Here is a 25,415-nt window from a genome sequence, read left to right on the forward strand (position 1 = left end):
AAACTGTTACTAAAACTGCCTCGATAGTGTCACAAAGCCAAGCGGGAACAATTCCAGATACACACTTGGTTTCTCGTGAGTACGGGACACACCCCATCGGACCAGGTAAAGAAACTTAGCAGCATTTCCGACACCAGTCGCTACAACCACACCAGTGGCACTTCCAGGTCCACATCTTTAGGGGAATTGTCCACTACTTGGACATTATATACCTAGACCATTGTAATAGTCTCTACCTAGGACCAAACAATAACAACCAAACCAACTACAACTCATCCAAAATAAAGCATCTAGCCCTGAGACCAGCTCTCCCCAGCATGAAAACCCTCAACTTGCTCCCCATTGCAAAGAGAAACACACACAAAGTCAACTATACTACGATCCAAATAATCTACAACATTGCTCCTAAAAACCTGAAATCCTTTATCAACAAATATGTACCTACCAGAAAGATAAGATCAACATAGGTTAACAACCTAACTACACACAATCTTAAAAGAGTGGAATAGCGAGGGAGATCCCTCATAGTATTACCTTCGATGTTCTGGAAAATCGCCCCACAACCCTGAAAACATAACATAACCTAAAGAGGTCCAAAATGAATATGAAAAACTGGCCTCATGAACAGAAGGTCTATCTGAGATAGGCCTGCCTACATTATTGAAATAGCCTTCCCTTTACCCCATGACTCCTATATTTGTCTCTACTCCATGTATAACTTATGACTATCACTTCCGCCCCAAGGATGTCTTGAGCCTGTTGACGTTGAACTTGCCTGCCTTGGCCCTGCAAAAGGTTACCTGACTCGTCTCTACCTACACTGGTTTTGAGTTTGTTATAATATGAATAACCTGCAAGAAACAGAATTTCTGTAACCCACAGTGCCTTAGCAAAAGCATTAGCCACAATATGTAACCCAGATCTCTAATACCGCCTGTAAATAAACAGACTACTTGGGCATGTAACCTCGTCCCATGCTTCCTATTCCTCTTACATGTTGCACCTCTGTATTGTACCCGGTATCCTGTTATGTTGTTTCCAGGCGCTTTGAAGTTGCATCCCAGTGAGTAGAACTTTTACACTCAAAAATAAATAAATACACTGGTGTCATTCCAGACAACCTTGCTTGCCAGTAGTGTGCTTTGATGGGTTCATTGGCTTGCCCCAGTCACACATCACAATGAATGATGTGAGGTTGCTTTTAATGTTTATTAGTAACCCGGCAAGAGACAATCAGAAGGCAAGAGCCATTCTGATTGGCTCTCGCCAGGTCGCTCCCCGGCCGGGAATCCCTTCATCGGGATTCCACGGCCTTTGTTCCCGGTGGGGGGCGTGGCAGCCCTTCAGCCAATGAGAATGCTTGAAGCGGGGCCATCCCCGCTCCGAGCCTCCCCGCGGCTGAGAGGCTGCCTTCACCCCCCGCCGGGGACTCGGGTAAGGAATTTTTTTTTTCTAAATCCCCTCCCCCCTACTTACCTGCTTGTTCCTGCCTCCCCGGTGGGGGACGAGGAAAGCCTACAGCCGTGTGGAGACTCGGAGCGGGGCCATCCCCGCCTCCACACGGCTGGAGGCTTCCCTCGTCCCCCGCCAGGGACGCAGGTATGTTTTTTTTTGTTTTTTTTTTCTCCCCCCTCCCACTCCCACCCTCCCAACTCCACTTACCTTATTTTTGATCCTTTTTCGGGAGCGGGCGCGCTGGGAACACTTGTGTTCCCAGCGCGTCCGTTCCCGATGCCCGCCATAGAAAGGGAAAACGGACTCCGTTTTCCCTTTCCATGGCGGCGTCCATTTTCTTGGTTGTTTTTTTTCTCCTGAAACGCCGCAGCGCCGAAACGCTGCAGCGTTTCAGGACAAAAAAAAAGCTTTTAGTGCCCCGGTCACGCAATTTTTGCGCGCCGGGGTACTAATAGCAATAGAACTCTCACGTCGGGGGCATTACCGTCTCAGGTAATGCCCCGGGGCCTTCGGTAAGGCCCTCGCTTCGCTCGGGTCCTTACCTATGGGCCCGGGGCATTACCTGAGACGGTAATGCCCCCGACGCTCGGGTTCTATTACTTAAGTATAATACATGGCAGCCTGCAATACCCATAAAAGCCTGTAAACAATTGTCTTATTGCAGGCTAGTTGTGATATCACCAGTGACCTGTAATAAGGAAATGACATCACAGCCGCTCTGTAATCAGTTATTGCGCTTCTCTTGTGATGTCACAATGCCTGCTGCTTGATCCAGCCCTGAGCAGAATTCCAGCTGCCACTGCAGCACTTAATTAAAGCCACAGCAAGCTTTGCAAATTCCTTTCTTGTAGCTTTCTGTGACACTTTACAGCCATTAACTGATAAGGAACGGTTTATAGTAGTGGGTTTATTTTGTGCACTCCTGCAGTTTAACAAATGAGATCAGAAATCTGCATGTTATTGCTTCTATAATAATACATTTTTTGTGAATTAGTTTAAATTTGAACTTTACACAAGCAATACAAACATTTTGTTATTGCTTCTTTTAAAGCAAAAACCAAACATCTTTTTTACATGCGTTTTATTAAAATGCTTACATTATTTGTCTGCAACACATTAGAAGCAACATATTTGTGTGCTTTTTTTGTTGTATCCAAACCCATTCTACATTGATTGATGAAATGTATCTACAACTGTAAGATTTGATGCTTTACATTTGGCAAAAGGCCAGGTATTAAAGTAGTTGACAGTGTGTGTCCATGTATTATAAGGAATAAAATACCCCCAACCATACATAAAAAGGATATAGCAAGTTACCTTGGAGTTCTGGGACCTTATAAAGAAACTCTGCCTTGCTTCTCTATGTGGTCAGAGAACTCCTTGGTGACGTGCAATATCCTTTTACGAATGGTGGGGGTACTTTTTCCAATATATAACTGAAAGTTAGCTACAATATCTCTAAATGACCCAGAAGATCAGTTCAGCTTGCCCCTAATTCATCTAAATGTAGGCTGATAGACTGAGGGGAGGAGTCATTATCTCAGGATAAGGTCCATTCCCCAACCTAGGCATAGCCAGGATTATCTAACAAGTGGGGCCTGAAGCTAATGAAGTTGGGTCCACCGCAGTGACATGAACATCTGGAAATGCCCACACAGTGCTGCTGAGTGGGCAGTTACAGATTTTGGGTGGGCCTTACCCTTGCAGGCCCTACAATGTCTATGCCTATGACCAGAGGTAAAACTGAGGGCCATAAAATGGAGAAGGGGTATTGTTCCAAGTGATAACGACCTCTCCCAAAGTCTAGAAGGCTACTTGCACATTGGGCCAATAACAATATCTGAGCTGTGGAAGAAAAACGTTTAAGTAACTTAAGTAAATAGAACTAAATATTTTGTAGTTCATAGTGTTTTTATAACAAGGTTGTATTTAGATGTTAAGCATTTTAATTGCACATTTGGTTGTATTGACCCGTTTTTAAAATGAGTCTTCATTCTGTAAAATGGAAAAGGGAAAGGTATCTCTATCAGAAATGGAATGCATGTTTTGCTTGTTTTATCTTTAACTTTGGGACCTTAAATTGGAGCTGGTTTACCATGTTAAAGGTGTGGTGAAAAAGACAGATTAGCGCCCACCTCTCAGAGAGAGTGAGCTGAAGTGAGGCAGACATATTCTCTTGAAGTGCAGACTTCGGATTCTGGTGTACAGTTTGCATGGCATTGGTGACAGGATGTCATTATGTTTCTGTGGAATATGGTTGTACCGGCAAGTGGTAGGTTGTGTTTCCTTGTACTTTTAGTGTTGATTATTTTTGTTGTGACCGTGTTGGTCTTTTCCGCCTGAGAAGCGTTTGAAAAGAACTGCTTTCTGATGTTCACTTGTCTGCTTCAGAAATCAGAATGCTCGCAGTGCAGTCAACCACTGGAGTTAATGACTGCATTCTGAGCATTCAAAATGCAGTCAATAACTGTGGATAGTGACTGCATTCTGAGCATTCAAGCTGGCTGAGGGAACATCAGCACTGACCGCCAGCTGATAATCTATATATATAAAAGTGAAACATTGTTTGTGGCAGGATTTGTGGTGAAGCTATGTTCCTTATACAATTTCACACTGTTTCACTGATCTGCACCACATTTTGCATAGTTGTATGTTAGGACCCTCCAGACATTACTGGCTACATGACATTTGGACACCCAACGCCTTTCCCTGGATTTCAGAAAAAAGTCAAAATGTGTTTGTGGGTTTGTGGCAAAGCGTTGTTCCCTGTACGATTCCACACCGTTTCACCAATCTGCACCATATTTTGCAAAGTTACCTCTTAGGACCTCCAGACATTATTGGCTACATGACATTTGGTCACCCCATCCAGTTCCCCGGATTTCAGCAGAAGTCAAACTTTGTGGGTTTGTGGCTTGGCAAAGCTTTGTTCCTTACACAATTCCACACTGTTTCACCAATCAGAACTACATTTTACATAGTTACCTGTTAGGACCCTCCAGACATTACTAGCTACATGACATTTTCACACCCCACCCCTTCCCCTCGGATGTAAGCACCTTCACACATGAGACGGTTGCCTGAAATCAGTCAAAACATCAATGTGGTTGTTGAAGGACCAGTCCCGACACGAGGAACAAAACTCGAGATCCAGGCCCTAGGATCAGAATCATGATATCCTTCCGGGCACTGTTGCTGAGTACAACTCAAACAATACAGTGGTGGATGCCAACAAAGCCGTGAAACTGTTCAACAGAAGTCCACAACTCAATCGATCCCCTGGGAATGCCACCACATCACCTTTGACTGAAAGTTGAGTCACCCATCATGCTGCTTCACAATCTCGACTCACCTAGGCTGTGTAATTACACAAGGTTATGCATTGGAAAATTGCTGCCCAACGTAATTGAAGCAACAGTGTTCACCGTGAAGGGAACAAAAAATGTTCTTTATAAACAAACCTTACAATGAACATGTACTTTAGTAATATTGAACTGTAGGTCACAAATCTCCATGTTGTTTTCAGAATTAGTTTTTAAGAAGAAAATACATTGATACATTGGGCCTCATTACGGGTCTGGTGGTAACTCTGCTGGTGCGACCTGCAGGTTGCCGCCGGACCCGTAATATTTTACCAGCTCCTGACTTCCCGGTGCCACCGGGAGGTTACAACTAATGCACCCCGGGATGTCAGGCCCTGGCAAAATGTAAGTCCCCATTCCCAAAGAGTCCCACAGGACTCTATGGGAGTGGGGACTCGGTAGCGCCAGCACAGTTGTTAACGGTGGTAGCACTTCCATGAGTAGTCTGCCTATCATGGCCGCTGCACCCAGCAGGGTCAGATCTGTTGGACACAGCTGCCACACCAGGCAAACAATCAGTTTAAAGCTACCTTAAGGTATTTCTAACAAATAGTACCTATAAGAAAATTAAATCCTATGCAACGCTGGGTATATCAGCTATCGTTTCATAAAATACGTGTTGGTAATAGCTGAAAAAAGGCAAACCTCTGAAGACCGTGGCAAAGTCAATGACATTGGTGGGTTGCACTGTGCCCAGAGTTCATTGTCATGATTTAGCAGCACTGTGGGCATTGTACGCAGAGGCATGGATATCAAATTACATTATGCGATTTGGTCCTAAAGTAGGCTGTGTGGTGCTATAGGAAGTGCTGTCAGAAAAAGGGCTGCCTACAGGAGGAGATGTCAGATATGTTTGTGACAATGTGAACTGACACCCTTATTAATGTCAGCACTCACCCACCACCGCTCTAATTTCTCTGATGGTTTGAATAGTGTGGCATAGGCTAGATTTTAAGATGAAATGAATAATAGGATCATAAATTTGCCTTACTGCCCAAGCTCAGCAGATCGATCGCGTAAATCTAACTTTTATCACAAGGTCATCACAATAAACAGGGCTTTGAACACTGGTGGCCTCTTATGACCACATCTACTAAAAGCTGCATTTTTGGAAAGTAGCCCCTTGTTTGCTCCCCTAGCGCCACCAAATCATTTAAAGGACGCTGGGCCTCATTATGACTCTGGCGGTAGCCGGCTGCCGCCGGAGTCATGAATTTTCTGGCGCCCGGGAATGGGCAATTACCGGGGCATTACAGCCCCGGTGGACACAGTAATTGTCCATTCCCGGGCACAGGAAAATATTACTCCCCATTGCCATTTGAGTCCCATTGGACTCAATGGGAATAGGGAGGACGGATGCACCAGCACTATTCATGAATGGTGCCGGAGCATTCATCAAGGACTGCGAGCGGGTGCCTTTCTGCCCGCCAGGTTAGACCTGGCAGGCGGAAAAGACACCCGCTCGCAGAATTGTAGATTGCCGGTCCAAAAACAACAGTACCAGCAAGCTTACCGGTACCATTGTTTCCAGGCCAACAAGTTTATAATGACCCCCACTGTGTGAAATCCCAACAAAGACTTTGGTACGAAGGCTGCCGTTGGCTTGGTCTACCATAGGAGTAATAACGCTTTTGGTATTGTTCTATGTGGCAAGAGAGGAATGCCAACAGGGCCATCCAACCCCAAATCCTTACAAGGTCGATACATTGGGTACCATTAAATTGGCTAATATGAACACCAGGAGTCTTTACAAGCAGTAGAATCCGGCATTAAGCGCTATATAGGAAACTACATTATTATTATTGTATAACAAACTTACAAGAAAGCCATTGACTGAGGCCTGGAAAGAGATTTTGTGGCCTGGGATGGACTGAAAGCTTGTTGACCTACCTGGAAATAGGAGGTGTTAGTAAACGGAGTGGTTTGGAACTGGAAGGGATAATAAGTGCAGTCTTTGGGCCTCATTACTTAATCCATATTACACAACAATTATAGTGAGACCCAGAAATGTGTTACAAAATGTGTATGTGACACATCCTGGCAAAGCAAATGAGGTGACAAAAGAATCAGAGTGGCGTCTTGCCAAGGCTATTAGCAAAACACAAGAGGTGATGGCTAGAAGGTTTAGAATTAATGTTAACCTCTGGCATTGCTCTGGGCAACCCTCCAGACCATCGTTCTTCGCCTGCCAAGCCATTACAAAAGGGGACAAAGACGAAGATCTGAGAACCCTGGTTTTGCGAGCAACCAATTAGTTTGCTCAGGACGGAGGCGAAAACCATCGGTACAAGACTGCATTCTGATTACACAACCGCCACATGCGTATTTCCTGGGTGCCACAGCTGCACACTTGCACTAAAGACCTTGTGTGCTACCTGCAGCGCGCCATGGAAATAGAAAAGGGTTCATCTGTTTTCCTTTTTTCCATTAAACCGCGTTTGCTTGTGGTTGTGTTTCCAGGAAAGAAACAACTCACAAGGGGCATTTTACTGCTGTGCCCCAGATAATAATAGCGATAATCTGTGAGGCATCAAATGCCACTAGCCTGTATTGAAGGCCGCAGGCTGCCAGCTGCTACCACCCAGTACCGCCCACTGCCCTGGGACTTACCATTGAAATAATGCAATTAAACAAAAACAAGATCCCACAATAGCACTGACCCCCAGAATAAGCCAATATTTAAAAGAAGAAACCTGGATCATTAAATTCCAATTTCCACATCTGAGAAAGGATGTAGCGTGATTGACAGAAAAGTGGAAAAAAAACCTTGGCGACATTTATAGATCCTTTTATTCCAATAATTTATTCCAATAAGGAAGGATTCAAATTCGCCCTTCCTCCCAAACACTTATGCCCAACCACTTCTTACGTTAACCAACCTTAAAAAGTAGTGTATACTAAATTTAGTACCTACCGATGCAGACTCCTTTTAAGAAGCAGGTAGTGGCATACCGGCTCGAATCAGGTTCAAACTAATCAAAAGCAATAAAGATTTGAGTTAAATGATTCATACCATTTGGAGCTGAAACAGAACTAATTCAAAAGACTAAAACCCTGATCCAAGCAGCTGCTAGAGGTAAAAGTAACTGCAGACCCAGGTGGGCTTGAATGTTTGGAAGTAGGTTTCCTTTCATTTCCTCGAATTGCAAATTGCTTCGATTAGGTTTCATTTACTTTCATTTGATTTCATTCTGAAGTTAGGGCTTTATTTACATTTGAATCTATTTCACCTGATTTAAACCAGTGGGTGCCCATGGTATGAACTGGTTGTAACCGATTCAAATTAAAAACATTATGCAAATAAAGCATCTTAAGACTCTGCTCAAATCTCCTTCTCAATCTTCTCTGCAGGGGCATACGTCATTAGACACACAAAGTGCACTTGGATACAGTGAATCTATGTTCTGTAATGTTACCCAATATTTATTATGCGCCCATCACGACCGAAGCGGTCTTACGGGTCCTGGCCTCATCCAAAATGAGGCCTATTGTGACCCGGCCAGGGTGGCGCCAGACATTAGTCTGTAGAAAGGAAGGGGGGGGTTGGCAAGGAGGTGACAGAAACTAGAAAATAGAATTAGCAAAAACAGAGAACAATTGGGAGGAGTGGGAGGGGATGTGGATGTGGAGGTAGGGATGCGTGGGTCACAACTGTGATAAGGTATTGGTAAGCATGAGTGCAGGACTCAGGAGGGCACAGCCCGAATTAGAGCGGGGCTTTATTGTGTTAGCATGGAGAAGGTGTTCAAATAGTTACTTATCTTGAAAACCTGGTGTGGTTGGGGCTCTTGAGGACTGACCCCTGAGATCCTCGACTTGCACCGGAACATTCAATATTAATATGAGCGGCTTCTATGAAGGGGAATTACTTCTATTCTATTTCTGGATTTTCCAGATCCCCTTAGAACCATGACACTCTTTGGGCAACCCCAGGTTGTACTCTTGGTTCTCTTTGTCTCCTTCAATGCACCTTAATCCGTTGCAACCCTAATCCGCATCGGTGATGTACTTACCTGTCAATGCACCACACGCTCTAGGCCTAGTTCCTTCTTTAACCCTTTTGATCAATGCTTCACGTGTTGTATTGTCTGTTCTATTTAAACTCGTAGGATACCTCACCCTCGTCGCAGTTCTAGTGCAGCAGTTCCCTTTAGCTAGTATACTTCGACAGTTCCTTGGCTTGAAAATCAAGATGACCACTCTCTTCAAGCAGTGCCCTTGCATGGTCAGCGCACCAATTGACTTGGTTTACATCTTGTAGTATTTTAGGACTACAGTTGCCATCAAGCAGTGCAGTGGTCTGGTATGCATGCCGCTTCAATTCGTACGTGTTGATGTCTATCAATGCAACAAATCCCATCGAGCAATGCACTGGTCTCATCCATGTACCACTTGTTTTACTCACCTTGGTGGGCAGTATCAGGACTCCAACTCCTACTGAGCAGTTCATATGCTTTGCACATGTACTGTGTTGGTATGCTGGCTGCACATGGCTGCCTCCTCACTTGCCACTTGGTAGGTTTGTTGGGCACGCGCTCTTTCTCTTCCCGTTTCTCTTTATGGTGGCTTCTGTGGTTGGCTTTCGTTAATCTCACAAGCGTTTAGCTATCCTGCATTCCTCGTCTGTTGTTCGTCGGCTCGCAGCTCTCAGTGATTCAGGTCAGTGCCTTCTCACTTGTGCGGTGGTCCTTCTCTGTTCTGGATCTCTAGTGTCTCTCTCTTACTCTCCCCAGGCCACCATTGCACTGAGCAGCTTTCTGCTCCGGGTGCTTCTTCACTACTCCCCTTTGCTTAGTTCAACGGTGGTCTGTTCCCATGGTCAGCACCAATCAACGCCTGATTCCACGGCTGAGATTTACTTCACCCATGGCTCTCTGCACATATGTCTGTCCTCCGGTTAGGCTCTGTCACAAACCCACTGCACATCTGCTTCTACTTCTGTGTTTCTTGGCTTCTAACGTAGTATTTGAGTGTATAGAAGACTGATATCAAATTGTGAGTTTCAGTCAAGTATTATTTTGTTTTGCAATCATCTAGCCTTTACTCACCTCTTGCAATAAGATTTTAATCAGGTTGTCGTGTTCCCAGTGAATTAAAATTAATAGTGAATGTGCTTCTTCATTCACTTGTCGAAGACATTGTTTCCCACCGTCCTTTAAATGGTAATTTTTCATTGCTGAAAAAGTCTGTGACATCTTTAAATTAATTATGAGTTTTGTTGACACGTTTTGTCTTATACCAGCACGTATTTGTTTTTTTGCGAAATCTTCCAATATGATTTTTTCAAATAGGTTTTGTTTTACGCTGGCAGATAGAATGTTATTTTTGCCTCGCATTCAATTGTCACCATCATCATTGTAAGGGCCTCCGGAATTCAGTCCATTAAAATATGCTATCTTAAGTTTCATTTGATCAATTAAAATGAATTATCTACGCACAGGTCTGCAACCTTTAGCTCTCCAGATGTTTTGGACTACGACTCCCACACCCCAAGCCGGCGTGGTCATTGATGAAGGATGATGGGAGTCATGGGGCTTCATTACACGGATGGTGGTAAGGGTTTACTGGTACGGGAAAGGGTACCAGTGCCGGCAAATCCCTACCGCCTTACTGCGAGGTCCCTTTGTGGGACCGGGCGGGACCCGCAAAGGGACCTAGGAGGTAATTACGGTACCACAATTCCCCATTCCCATTGAGCCCTATGGGGCAAGATGGGAATTGGGAAGGGCCATGGTGAATGGGGAATTACTGCCCCCACACACCTTGGAATAGGGCGGTAATTCCGCCATTCACCATGGCGGACTCGGTAAAATACCGGCGGCAACCATGGCGCTAATAGAGCCATGGTTACCACCGTCCGTGTAATGAGGCCCATAGTCTAAAACATATGGAGAGCTAAAGGTTGCAGACACTGAAGCAAGATGTCTGAACATTGCATTGCAATGCTATAGTTGCTTGACTAATATAGCTTAAGTAAATTTGGTGTTAATGCATGGGCCGCACAGTTTCTGCTCCTCCCTTTCTTGGTCACCATGTCCTCTTAATTGTTGTTTTAGTAGTGTACAGGCCTGTGTACACAGGGCAAAGTGCAGGTTTTCATTGACACAGTAGGACCACAATATATCCTAATCCAACAGCTCCCTCTAGCGGTGACACAGGCGAAGCTATGCTGCAAAGTGGACCACTGTATATCCAAAGGCAACAGCGCCCTCTAGCTGTGACAACAAGTCAAGCTATGACTGCATCCGACAAACATGCATGGACAAACATACATCTGGCCCTTTATTATATTGTTAGATTAGATCACATTCTTTTATTCATATTTGCTGTCTTTTAAATCGGACACACTGGCCTCTTTCTGCATTTTAACATCATAGCGTGTTAAATTGTAGCTTATTTTCTGTGTTTATATATGGATGTCCTCATAGATTTCCCATGGTTTCCGGGGATTTCGTGGCTCCTGTTTTGGACACGCTGCACTGGTCTGGTCCTGCCAACAGGAACTTACGTTGAGTTAATAGTGTTAATAATATAGTCATTGTTGATAATGCACCTATTCTCATTTGAAGATTTATACACTCCTGAAGAAGGGTAAAAACCCTTCCACTCGGACTGCATCTGCATCTAATGTTGGCCTCGACTGCTCGGCCTTTTTTCGTAGCCAATAGAATGTGGTTCAATCGACATGTTTAGGGTAACAATCAACTCGACTTGACATTATATTCTCCTGGAATGTACAATCTTTTGAACCAAATGAACAGTGAAATAATATGTTGAGGAGCACTTGCAGGTGTATTAAAGTGTGTCGTGCTAGTCTGGGTTATTCACTTCTCAATATGTTGCCCGCTGATGTCAGTAATGGTTAATATGGTACCTGTGAACTGAGGAACCACACTAACATATTTTTGTTGGACTAGTTGAAATTATAAGGCTGATCTGGTCAAATGCATAAGCTTTGGAAGTCTCATCGACTTTTTCATCCGATGGTAGTCACACGATAACATCGCATGATAAAATAACCATATGATCAGGTTCCACAAATGATTGTCTTTTATTCTGAATTGCATTTTCTACTTTTTTCTTACCACAAACAATGGGTGGAGACCCCCCCCAGACCTCCTCTTCCACCTCCACCCCGTCCATATACCTCACTCAAAACTTAACATCTGCAAGTTTGTGGTAAAAAAAAGTGGAAAACAAATTGGTGAAAATAAATTTGATGAAATTGCCATTCGGCAAAAGTAGGAATACCGCTGAAAAAGCCTCTGGGGCTTTTTACCGCATCGGCATAATATTTTCAGTTAGTTCAATACATGGAATTTAAAAATTGATTTTGTGTGATTTTTTAAAATTGAACAAACACAGCGTCAAACCCTTCTTTGTTTAACGAACACACAGGGCCTCATTACAGGTTTGCCGGTGCACAAATAACGTGCCAGTGTTTCGTATACCGGCGCGTTTCCGCACCAGCAAACTATAAGTTTGCCGGTTGGTGGCCTGATTTACGTCCATCCAAAAGCTGGAGATAAGACAGGCACCAAAATGACAAAAATTTTCCCCCATGAAGTCCTATGGGACTCCATGTAATGGGGATTAATCTCCCTTGCCGGCACATGAAATCTGCCGGTAATTGCGGCAGCCCAAGTGCCGGTAACATTCATTCCATCTCGTGGTATCCTGCCAGGTTACCAGACTTGTAATGAGGCCCATAGGCTTGAGGAAAAGATCTGAAGAATTATAGGGACGAGGGCAGGCTATGGGATGGAAGAAGAAGCAGGTTATTAGTTGGTATGCAGTGATAAAGGGGTGCTGGTTGAAGTGCCCTCAAACCACAGGCCGCAAGTAAAAGCAGGAAAAAAGAGCAGAATACATTGTAATGATGGGGAGCAGGGAACTGAGGCTCGGTGTGCATCCGCCACACAAATTCTGCATGCACATGCACACCAGCTGCCTGCTAGATAGCCCGATGCATTTGCCGTCAGAAAGGGGGGTGAGTCGTTGCTTCTTCGATAAGTGCCTCAAAGAATTCCTAGAGTGAAAGGCTGCAGTACAGTGATTGGGACAGCCAAGGTGGAGGAGAACCAGGAGTTAAACCTTCCCCAAAAAAGGTGGATAGCTGTAGGGTGAGGCGAGGTACCCAGACAGTAGCTAGCCATTCTGCCATAAGTGATCGTGCAGGTGGTAGCGGTAGAGGATAGTGAGATTTGAGAGGCAAGCCATTGTCTACCTTTGTGTTGCATCCAAGAGAGGGCTGAGGAAAGGTCCATTAAGGTAAAAGGGGAGAGTGGCGGGGTATCAGGTGGATGCCGGCAGATAATCCAGAGGAATGCGGCGAAGAACGAAATATCAGGGTGTGCATAATAATGGAGACGTATGCTAGGGTGTTGGCAGGAGGTAGAAGTAAAGCCAGCCACACGTGCAGAGAGAATAGAAGTTATGGTGCGGAGATGTTTAGGCAATAGACACGTGCATGGCTTGCTTTCCAAGGGAGGCAGCCTCGTAAGGCGACGGTGAAATTGAAGGCAGGAGCTTGCGGCTGAGCTGGCGGCACAAGAGGGTGAGGATGGATGCAGTTGTGTGGTACAGGGGTGCCGGTGGGGGCTGTAGCACTTAGGCCATTGGTACAAGCAAGGGCTATGCGACTTACATTGCAAGGATTGTTCGAGGGTTAGTAGGTGACCTGCTAAGGAGCATATGGGGAGGTCACCCCACAGAGTCTCGTGGCCTTTATGCCATAGATGGGCACGAGACTAGACTTTTAAACAAAATGGTGGCATCCCGCTGCTCAGCGACGTCGCTATGGGATGGCATGGGAGGCGCTAGTTACGGTAAATGAAAAATGGGCACTATTGCCGATATCGCCAGCCAAGAGGACTGCAATAGGAAAAATGCACTGCGCTCTTTCCTGTTTGCTATTGAAAAATAATGTGCTTTTATTAAAATCCATATAAAAGATAGAAAAAAGTATTTCTGGAGTGGGAAGACATGGGATAAATAGGGTCCTCAATTTTCACAGAACACTGTGTTATGGGTCTGGGAACATTACCCTGAATACTGACGCGGTCTCCTGGGGGACATCACTGCCATCCCCATTCTTTCAGGCTGTTGTATGATTACCTCTGAGAATACGCCACACATCCTCACAGATGTATTTTAATTATAGTACCATTATTTTTATTTCATTTCAAAAGAATGTAGTCATTTCTGAAACAATGTCCCACGCAGAAATGCGCCCGCGTGCATTCATACATTCAATTCAATATCATCAGAAGGTGGGGGCCGGGGATTTAAAATGGCCCCATTTGCAAACCGACTCCGGTGGGCCCCACAAGTCCAGGCACCAAAGATCAGCAGATCTGGGGGCGTGGTGAATGGACTTATGCATTTTATTGTGACGGTGAAGCAATGCAGTTAAACCCCTCTTGAGTGGATATTAATCCAAGCTGGGTTCCATTCTGCCATTAAGAGTGCACATAAAAGCGCCCAGATACCTTAGGGCAGTGGTATTCAAACTGTGGGTCGCGACCCCCTAGGGGTCCGCGGGTGCATCCCAGGGGGGCCCTGAGAGCTCAGCATGAAAAAAGATTTTTTTTTTTTTTTTTTTTTTTTTTTTAGATTGGAAGAAATGGGCAGGGGTGGCCCACATGGGCGGGCTGAAGCATGAAACTGTCTCAGGCAACAATGAAAAAGTGGCCCACAGTTGTAAATGGATATTCATTTCTTTAGTCACAGACTGGGCCTCATTACTACTATGGCGGACCAGTAACAACGGTGCTGGTAAGCTACCGGCACCGTTGCTACCGTTCCGCCATAGTAAGAGTTGTGCTCGTGGGTGCTTGACAGCCCCCGCCAGGTCTGACCTCAGCTCGTCGGATGCACCAGCACCGTTATTAACGGTGCCGGTGCATCCGAGCTCCCCATTCCCATTTGAGCCATATGGGGCTCAAATGGGAATGGGGATCTACCGGCACCTTCGAAAGGGCAATTATCATGTCCGCCTAACTCGGCATGACCTAGTAATTGCCCATTCGCGGGTGCCAGACCCGGATGCAACTCCAGTTTTACCGGCACAGCTACCGCCAGAGTAGTTATGAAGCCCACTGTTTCAATAGTACCCAAAGGGGTGCTTTGTGTTAAAATGTAAGTAAATTGTGATATATTCAGCAACAATGGTCAACATTACTAACTGCATAGTTAAGTAACTCATCAAAATGGTCCACATTGGCCAAAATGGTGGCCCATTTTGATTGGCCCAAACTAGCATTTTACATTTTACATTTTTGGTACAGGCATTGCCCTATAGGCCTGTCCGAGCCTGGCGGCTCATCCATAATGGCAAGAGGCGCCCACCCAGTGGCCCCTCACCCATTATGGAGGAGCTAAGGAGCCAGCCCAGTGAAACAGTGAGCACTCCCTCAGCTGCTTTATCCAGCTAATGGAGTGCTCCTGGGCTGGCTGAACTGTCAAAGGGAAACACTGTTTCCCTTTGACAGTTCAGTTTAGTTCCCCAGCCGCACATGCTCACTGAGCCATGCAAGTGCTGGGGCGTTTTGCTTCGCCAGCATTGCATAGCTCATTGGAAATTCTGGCTGGGGCACTGCATGTCTGTATGTCCGAGGGGGAGCTCCTGCGCCTCCTCGCACATACGGACAGAGCAGCTGGAGCAGGCCGTTTCAGCACCCACACACAGGCCAATGCAGAAGGTACGTTTATGTTCATTGTTTTTATTTAAACATGTGTATGGATGCGTTATGAGGGAGTGTATGGTGATGGATGCTCATGTGAATGATAGAGTGATTGCTGTATGAATGTGCAGCGCCTTGCATATACACATAATCATGTTCATTGTGTTAGGACCAGTGGGGCCCAGGGGACAGGGATGGTATCTTTTTACCGGACATCTATCATTCAAAACCCTCTGCCTTGTCCACAAGGCTTTCTGGGGCCTGGGTCCAAAATACCTTCAGCTATTCCTCCGCAAATACCTCCGCTCTCGAGCTCTTCACTCCTCTACCTCCAACTCCCTCAGGGTCAGTCGTTTATCAAAGAAACGAGCTGGGGGTAGATCTCCGTCTTCGGCTGGGGCCTCCCTCTGGAACAGCACCCTGCCACTCTAAAACTTGAGGAGAACCATCTTTCTTCCTGCACTTATCAGACCTACCCTGTCTGCTGCCTTAAACGTAGCACTTGCAAATTGCTGGCTGCACTACCACTGTTTGTTGCCTTTATTATTTATTTATTGTTATTTATCTGTTTCTCCTCTGCTTCGCACTTTCCACTTCTCCCCCCTTCCATGCACTTTTCCCCTCACACTTGCGCGTTCTCAATGTCACTGGGCCTAGTAAGATCGCTGTTTTATTCTCCTCTGTTCCCCTCCCTTGCCTTGTCACGCTCTGAAACACTTGTGTACGAGCGCGATAGAAATAAAATATCAATGCCTGCCCCCTGGACTCCCAGCAACAATTGCAAACTGTTTGGCTATTTACCCATTTTTTGTTAAAAGTATGCTCTACAATGCAACATTTTAACCTATTATTTAAAAAAAAATTCACAGGGGGAAACCCCCCCGAACCTCCCCTTAATGCCCCTCCACTTAAAAAAGATTCACCAGCCGCCACTGGCCCTCAGACTGTGTTGGGAACGGGATGGGGGAACCGAGGGACTATGGTGGGAGCACAATGGGCGGGAACCATGGGATAGTGATGGGAGCAGAGTGGGGAGAGCCCTGGGTGTGTGATGGGGTGGGGAGAGACCAGCGACTGGGTAGGAGTGGGATGAGGGAGCCCAGCGACTTTGATGGGAGCAGGTGACGGCGCGCAATATATACTGTCCATTTGGCATTTCTGGGGGGTCCCGACCTGCCCAAATTTTGCTCAGGGGGGCCCTGGCCAAAAAAGTTTGAAGACCACTGCCTTAGGGTTAGGCACGCTCTATAAATAATAAACTAAACTAACTGCATGTGGAGGTGGTAGCTGTACTTTCCATTTAACAAACAGAATAGCACAGGGGCAACACACTGGTCTTGGGAGCAACAGAGGTTTGAATCCCAGATCCACGTTTAGAAACCGATTTCAAGTATGGTATTAGGCGTGTTCCCAAAATATAATTAAATAAATAAATGCAAATGACGAGGAGAACTGCAGCTAATACCCCTGCCACTCAGGGTTACAAGAGCCTATCCCAAGAAGTCCCTGAGACCATTCAAAAGGTGCTGTGTGCTCTCCATCCATCTGCACAGACTAAGGGGCAGCTTTTTGGGTGCCACCCAAGTCTTTCTAGCGTTCCCACACAACAGCCAGATTCTGTATGTTCAAACAGGAACACAGCCCTGAAGACAGACGTTGTCCGAAATGCATTGGCTACAGATGTCTTTGGTTGCTCTGGATTGTACACATTAAAAGATATCTCACTATGTGATTATTACTTTTATTTTGAACACAGTTTGAGTACTACTTTGAGACATGCATGTCACATTAGGCTTGTGGCACCAGTGGAAAGCACACAGCGCCCTAGGAATGATCTCAGGGTCTTTTTGTGACAGGTACAGGAAAACTCACTGAGACAACTCTCTGTGAATGAGGTCCCCACAATGAGCGAAATGGAAAATGGGAAGTCCTTTCTGTCTCTTTCCCCCTCTGGACACGGAATCCCTCCCAGGCGTCTGCGTACCCATCACCAATTTGATGCAGGCAGGGAGCCAGGGTCCCTACCCACTCTTTTAAATGTGAAAATGATTCGCATTAAAGATGGACGCCATGTTTTTTTTCATGGCTGCTGCCATTAGCGATCACCAATATGCACGTGCCCAACCCGAGAATGAACAGAATATGATATGATGTGATATGGCATTTACAACGCACCTGTACACAAGTTTTTCTAGGCGCACCGCTATGTGGTTCATAGTTGACGGCAAAAACAGGACATGTCCGATGACTGCTTTGGTAACAAGTTATTGTGCCCCTGGATGAGCAGTGCTGCATCCCTGAGCACCTACTATAGGTTGGGAAGGCCAACTACCCTCTTGTGCTGATTGGTCATACTTGAAATAGTATTGGTTGCTATTGGTTGTATTTCCGTTCTAAACACTTTTCATCTCTTTTGTTCTAGGTCCAAGTACAACAAAGACTTGTCCGATTGGCTAGGGCAGAGCCGGTCCTTGTTGAAACTGCCAACCTCTTGTGAATCGTCTTCCATTCTGAAGGGCCTCTAGTCTAGAGTTTGCAGACTGAAGCGCGCACACTTCCCACCGGAGCGCAGCCATGATGACCAGAGGCACCATGTGATCTCCTGCATTCCCTCCAACCTTGTTGATGGAGGCCCAGCGATCTGTAGTGCTAAACCCCTCACAAGTCAATCCTTGGAGGGTCTGAGACTCGGGACGCTGAATTTGGTACACAGGAGAATGATCACGCTGCGGCTGCCAATGGTGGTGACACCCACCTTCTTTAGTCTGGGATTGTCCGCAAACACTCAACCCGCCCGACACTGCAGACATGTAGCTTATGGAATCATGGATTTTAAAAGCTAGACTTTATCCGGAGGGGTAAGGTTTTGGGGTTTGTACCCTGAATCCTTGGAGGGCAGCAGCATGCCGCACTGAACGAGAAGCATTCCTCTCTCTCGACTGCCAGACCTGGCTTTCTACTGCTCTATGCTCTTATCACCCGCATGCTGGCTTACATATTTTCCAATTTTGTCCATGATCCTGTGAGGGCCTGGGGAGTTTGGGCGCAGCAGAGGGGAGGGCGGGCGCGAAGACGTTAAGATGTGGAGCCCTCCCCAGCTGAGAGGGGCTCCGTGGAGGCACAGACCGGCTGACGGAGATGGAAACGGCCCGTGGAGCTCTGCCCAGCGCCCCAGCCTGGTAAAGGATGTCCAGCAGGAGCTCACAGGACGGGGAGCGCACCATTGACAGCCCAGGCGGCGGCAGCGACGAGAGGGAGCGTATCAGGGGCCAGATGAAGATGGTCATTGGGCAGCTGGAGGGCATCTTGCAGGAGCTGAAGGAGGTGGCCAAGGAGCTGCGTGAGGTAAGGACAATTGTGTTCATTGAAGACTGCTTTTGGTGGTTTCATCTCCAATGTGTGGTGGAAAGGGGTGGGATCAGTAAAGTGTGCCCGCTGAGGGCCTAGTCACCTAGACACTGTGTAGTGCCAGCATGAAGAGTGCCCTGTTTGCATGGCACCTCTGAGGACTCTTGGCCAGTGTTTTTATGGAGTTTTGGGGGGGATCCTGAAAAAGCAACTCCAGTCGAACGTTCACAGCTCCTTCGTTGGGTTAAGTTTATGAATATGTTTGTTTAGAGTCCGAAAACACTTGTAAATGGGAAGGGTTTTCCTATCCAGGCACATGCACATGCCCTAGTATCCCCAGCCAACCCCGTGCCCCAGGTGATGGTCTGCAACCGGCTCCATTGTTTTATAGATGGCAAATTAAAAATGGATGTGTTTTCAAGCCCTGAATGCCGGGCTTGGGATAAAAAAATTCAACAACAAAAAACGGGATTGCTTTAGAACCCCGAATGTGAAATCGACGTCTTGCAAACTCTAGAACTTCTATACGTGTTTTAATTGTCTCTGTGAATTAATGTGGCTCTTGCATGCGTCATAATACCAAGAGAGGTCAATTTGTGGTTACTTGTATTGCCGCATGCCCTTTCTTGTTTACAGTGGATTTAGGACTAGCCATACTCCTCTGAAATGATGCCAGCAGCACCACTAACATTTTAAAAGCTATAATCTGAGACCCTGGAATATTAAAGGGGCATGGCTGGGAGGACTGGGCCCACACTTTCAAACTCCTACCCACATGCCTACATTAGTGTTCTGCCTTTCTGATTAATTAATCAAAACCCAATATGTCAGGGGTAGACAACCTGTGCCGCTCCAAATGTTTTATGATACAACTCCCATGATCCTTCACACCTTATTTTTGTAGCTAGGGCTGGAGGGAGCTGTAGTCGACAACATCTGGAGAGCCAAAGGTTGTAGACCCTTGCAATTTTATGTTCTGGGATACGGATTTGAACACCAGGGCCGGAGTCCCATTTCATGGGAAGGAGTGGGTCTCTGAGATCTTGCTGGGTTGGGAGGGGAGGTCCATCTGCTAAATACAATTGCTGAAAACAGGAGATGGGCTGCACCCTGAGTTCTTTGATGACTAACAGACACAGACACCAGAGTGAACTTTTATAGGGATCCCAATGGGGAGCCCTCTTTATTAAACAGACCCTTATTCTTTAAACCTTAACCCTAGGATTCCCCTGGCGTGAGCCTCTTCTAAGCGGGGTCTGGCTACATCAACTCACCCTTACTTGGAGGGGTCTCAGGGACCCTAAGGATGAGCTTGCCACAACCAATCCTCTTCCTCAACTCAGGTACCACCCACATGGAGTGTGAGGCCAGACAATGACATCTCTGGGTGGGCCCGTCTTGCAAGGTGGCCTCGGGCAGGGCTGCCAACCTAGCCCTCGACCTCACGCCAGAGTACCTCCCCCCTCTACCCTCTATTAACAACAGTGGCCATGTACATAACTTCCTACTCCTACTTAACAGTTACTTTACTTAGCATTCCCCTAATGCCCCAACTCTCTACTTCCCTAAATAGCATTAACTACATAAACATAGAACTACTCATACATATATAAACAGACTCGCAACACAAAACGCTATCTCACAATGGGGTGACTGCTGCAATCAGTCACAGCTTCATAGTACCTTGCAGGTCTCTCCTTATGGCGCTGGCTTGGGTGAAGGGCTGTGAAGTGCTGGTTGCAGGCTGGCAGCCTATTCCCTGATGACGCTGGATGGGTAGATGGTGCTTGACTCCTCTGGCTTGACCTCCTCTGTTGACCTATAACGGGGCACTGGGCCCTTGTCCTCATTCAGGATGGCCTTGTCCACCACATGGGATCATCCCACCGCCTGCACTCGTAACTGACCTGGGCGACCTCCTATGCACATGGGGGCTGCCCACATTCACTGCTGCTCCCGCTGTAATACAAATTTTCAGGATGGGCCCCATTGGCTGGGGGACCCACCTGATGTCACCGCCCACGTTCCCACCCGACATCACTGCTGCTTCCAGATGGCATGGCCGTGCTCAGCATCATGCTCTGTGGCCTCCTTAATGGCTCAACCCCTCAGCAATAGATTATAGAAACGTATGGGGTTGGCTGCTACTTCAACTGGGCGCTCCGCTGGGCAGGTTAGGGCTTTCCTCACCCGGGCCGCTCAACGGAGCGACCCGGGATTCCACCACCACCTCCTCTTCACCCGGGCGTCCACGCTAAGGCCAACCCAGGGCTTTCACCTTCAACGCTCTACCCTGTGGGGTGGAGTGGTCTTCCGCTGGGCATCTCTGGATTCCCTCCCGGGCTGCTCCTGACATATGCAGCCCGAGAGGATTTCTTTGATGAAAGGGCCACCTCGCTGGCCAGGAGATGGGCATTTGTAGGCATGGCCAGGCAGCATGTGGTGGAGGCACCCCCCACACGTGGTCCTGGCTGGGCTGTTCTTGATGGCCCACAAATGTCTCTGGGGCCCATCCGGTATGGCCTCAGGGCAGGCCGACAGGGGCTTATGCCCAGGGGTGGCTGAGCTGCCCCTGGCATAGCAGCTCGTCCCACCTGCTCATAGTCTCTCGGGGGATCCCCATGCACCGCCAGCGCTATTCAAAGGATTAAGGCCCCAATGGGCTGTCCGAGGCAGCAACCCCCCATGTAAGTCTCTCTCTTTCTCTCTCTTAACTGTCTTCCTCAACTGTTCTTTTTTTTAAAATCCCTTTGGATTCTCTTCTCTCCCCTGCCCAGCCCATTCTTGGGCAGTGTAGTTCATGGTGGGCTGGATGGTTTCTCCCAAACACAAACACACATAAAGAAACACACACTACTCTACACTTTCTAAACAAACCTTTATTACCCTGGTGTCTGTGTCTTTCTTTCTGAGTGTTCCCTCAGAGGGCCAGAATCTAGGCCCATTAGCCAGGCCTTGCGGGGCCACAGGCTACATTCATCTTACTGGTTTTGTGACACATACCGGAAATGTAGCCATAAAAAACCCAGAAATCAAGGTTTTGATGAAGAACGCCTCTCAGAAGAGGTTGAAGCTTTACTGCCTACCGCTGAGGCTTGACTAGTCTAACCACGCACACTCGATCCCAAATAGACCCTGCAAGTAGCACTAGGGGGGGGGGGGATTTTAAGTACACCCCTTTCTCTCTGCACCTGAAGATCGCAGATCTGTAAAAGAGGAGTCAAGCATATGGGGTAGGCAGGGGTAGCTTGCCATTCCCCAAAATCATTCCAAGGCTCATGGGCAACATGATGAACACCATTAAGCTAAATGATCCAGAACATTCCCTGCAATCGGGCCGGACCTGACCCCAATTCGTCCAAACGGCGGATACCAGAGACCGCCCCTTGGCACGCAACTTCTGCAACTTAACAGCTCTTTCTAGGGAAGTTGGCTCCGGAGGTGGGGAAAAACAGACCAGTTCAGAGACCATGTCCATAAAGATGTCGATATCTCCACCTATCACTTCGTCTACAGAAGGTTCCTGCAAGATGAGGATGGAGATATGAGATAAGTTGTGCTGTGCTGCAGCACAGGGAAATCTGCCATTAACCCACCTGCCACCCTGTCAAGATGCAGTATGCTAATGAGCGATAGCCTGCTAAAATTCTGAGCTGTGTTATGAATCCTATTCCGCACAGGGCAATGGAGTCTTGCAACTTGAGTCTTTCTTCTCTCTATATGATCAGGTGACCCAATATTCTGAACCCTGTTCTGCGGTTCAAAATGCTCAGGGAAGGAAATGTCAGGCGTCTTCAATGGGCGGTGCACCACCCACACCTGTGATGACGTGGACGTGAGGTGCAAGCTTGAATATGAATGGCAGAACCAGAGCCAGTTGCCCGATTCATGAGCGTCTGAGAAGCCCTGTGAGGGATGCAAAGTTACAGGCTCTGTCCAAAACAGAAACCATCTCAAGTGAGAAGGGTGGGACCTGCAAGACCATCAACTCTGATAGCACTGGATGAGTGCAGATGGCTGCAAAAAGAGGAATGATTTATGAAGGACCTAACCATGAAAGCCCAGTGCAACCAAGCCAACATGTGCCACTGCCCGAGAAAGGCCACACATGGAATTTGACCAAGAAGATAATAGAGACCCACAAACACCTCCAGAGAGAAGGGCACATGCAGAGCCAATGAAAGAAGAGGAGGTGCCAAAGTCCCATGGAGTAACAATGAGCTGATTGGCTGAAGACGAGTCGAAGGGCCTTTTGAGAAACTGAGGTTCAAATCTCACAGCAAACTGAGTAAAATGTGAGAATTAAAATGCTACTGGAGTCTCAATACCTCTAACAAATTGAAAATAGCCTTTAAATACTGAATATGCTGCAAGTTAGGAATCCGAGTCTCCAGTCTCACTCACTGAGATGATTAAGGTTGCTGAGACGAAGTCATCAGTTACACCTCAGACTGAAAGAACTGGTTGAGATTATTGAATGTGTTCAATGATCACCACACCCAGGCAACTTCCTGACCCAAGCTCTTGCGTACTCCCTAATGAAGAATATTTAAATAATACCACTGGGGCACTCCTCCCTGTCCATTGTCATCATGTGTGTCCCAGATCCTTCCCAACTATAGAGGACGGATAATACATTGGGTACAAAGTACTCTGCATCAAATTCAGCTCCCTCACGCAGCCACGGTGGAACGGCCAAAGTACATTTGCAAGACGTACAAGAAAACCGCCTTCTCACGGTTCCTCCCAGCCACCTCCTGGTACCCACACTGGAGCCAGGTGGTTTGCATGTTTTATGGAGTTCCGAATCCTCCCCCAGAGCTGTGCTTACTGTGAGTACACACACCTGCGGTTGGTATAGAAGTAGGGGTCGGGATTGGTACACGTGATTTCCTTGATTAATACCACTGCGTGATAATGCCGACCCGCAGATCCACTACAGAACGCAAACCGAGCTCTGCAAGGCTTTTACGCCATCTTGTATTGTGGATAAGCGTAAGGAAGAAACTAGAGAGGAGAACAAGGACGATCTGTGCTGATGCCCCCTCTCAATGAGAAAAGTGTTTCCACTCATCCTCCAATCATGTCTTCACCCAACATAATTCAGGGCAGTGATGGAGACATCTCTCTCTCTCATTAACACAAAACCAGCTGCTTGACTCAGTCGCCATCCTCTTCTAGACTAGACCTATGTCAGGGTTTCCAAAATGATCCAGAGCTTCTGCTACGCAACCTCAAACCGGGCAGGTGAACTTTCACAGGCAATAGAAATGTCCTGGGGTCCCAGTATGGGTCTGTTGTAACGTGAGTTAGTCATGTTCTGTCCCACTGGCCAGGAATGCATGCTAATAGAATGTTGGTGAATGTAGGATAAACAGTTCAGGAGAATATTGAGTGTTGTGTGTGAGCATTCTTTGAATGTCATTTGGGGGCTTCAGCTGGATGTGAGAGGAGGACCGGTGGGTGTCTCTTGATGTCTCATGGTGTCTGCTGATGGCTACCTGCCTACTTACCTTACATAGCACTTCAAAGCAGGAAGGCAGCAAGGGAATACAGGAGTCATTCTTAGGCCTTGAAGTTTCAGAATGACCCAACAAAAAGTAACTAGCGTACTAGGCCTGACGGCATTTCTCCTAGTGCAAGTGCATGAATTGTTTCTGGCGCAACCAAACTATGGAGGGAAGACAAAGGGTGGACAGGACAGAACTTACTGGTCCTAATAAACTTGGGTTATGCAAGTGTACAGACCGACGTGCAAGGTGGGGGGGAAGTGTACCGAGTCCAGCAGGACCCTCTCATGGAGCGTATGCTGCACCACAGTAGTCTGCGTATAGTGCAGAGGCCTGGAGTCAAGTGCAATGACTGGTGGGGAAGCCTGGGACCTATGAGGCTCTGAAGGTGAACCAGGCGACCAGTCAGTAAAAACTGAACAGAGTTAGGAACAGAAGGAGGAGTGAGGCAGGCGAGGGAAAGAGAAGAGTTTATCAGGGGAGATGGAGAGAGAAGAAGGCAGCAAAGAGGAAGGTCTTGAGGAGTTTCAGAACTTAAGGAGCTCCAGCTCAAGGGGGAGAGAGATAGGGAGGCTGTTCCACAAAGAGGCACCTGAAGAGGATAAAGATCTACCCCCGAATCTCTGCTTAGAAAAATGGCTCACCCGCAAAGAATTTGAGGAAGATGAGTGGAGGGCTCTAAAAGGAGAGTATTTAGGAAGAGAGCCTTGATGATAGAGAGGGCCCTGGCCCCAGAATGCAATGTGGACTATGCAGAGGGTCTTGAACTTGATCCTAGCAGCCACGGGGAGCCAGTGAAGGGATTTCAGTGCCAGAGAAATGCAATCCCTGGGATTGAGGCCAAGGATTTACATTTACATTTATTTATTTATACTGTGCACAATTGACTTGCAGGCATGATGGCGCAACAGGACACACAAAACATAGAACATGAATCAGAAACATAAAAACATAAAAAGAGTGCTATTCTATCCCAAAAAGATAAATTCCAGCATTAGATAAAAGAAAAAATACAAAAATGGCTAATTCAGAGAGTTCAATTCAATACAATATTC

At 46.8% G+C, this 25,415-nt stretch overlaps 1 protein-coding gene across 2 annotated transcripts in view; it reads left to right on the forward strand.

Moving 5' to 3' along the window:
- The window catches only part of INSYN1 (inhibitory synaptic factor 1), a 350,778-nt gene that overhangs the window by 55,290 nt on the left and 270,073 nt on the right, over positions 1–25,415 (forward strand). For both annotated transcript variants that reach the window (XM_069624598.1, XM_069624599.1), the window contains exon 2: positions 17,925–18,847. In XM_069624598.1, the coding sequence (XP_069480699.1) occupies positions 18,689–18,847 (159 nt within the window). In that variant the 5' untranslated portion in view covers positions 17,925–18,688. The remainder of the gene's footprint in view (positions 1–17,924; positions 18,848–25,415) is intronic.

Source organism: Ambystoma mexicanum, chromosome 11 (assembly GCF_040938575.1).
Source record: "Ambystoma mexicanum isolate Mex_15411 chromosome 11, UKY_AmexF1_1, whole genome shotgun sequence".
Lineage (NCBI taxonomy): Eukaryota > Metazoa > Chordata > Amphibia > Caudata > Ambystomatidae > Ambystoma > Ambystoma mexicanum.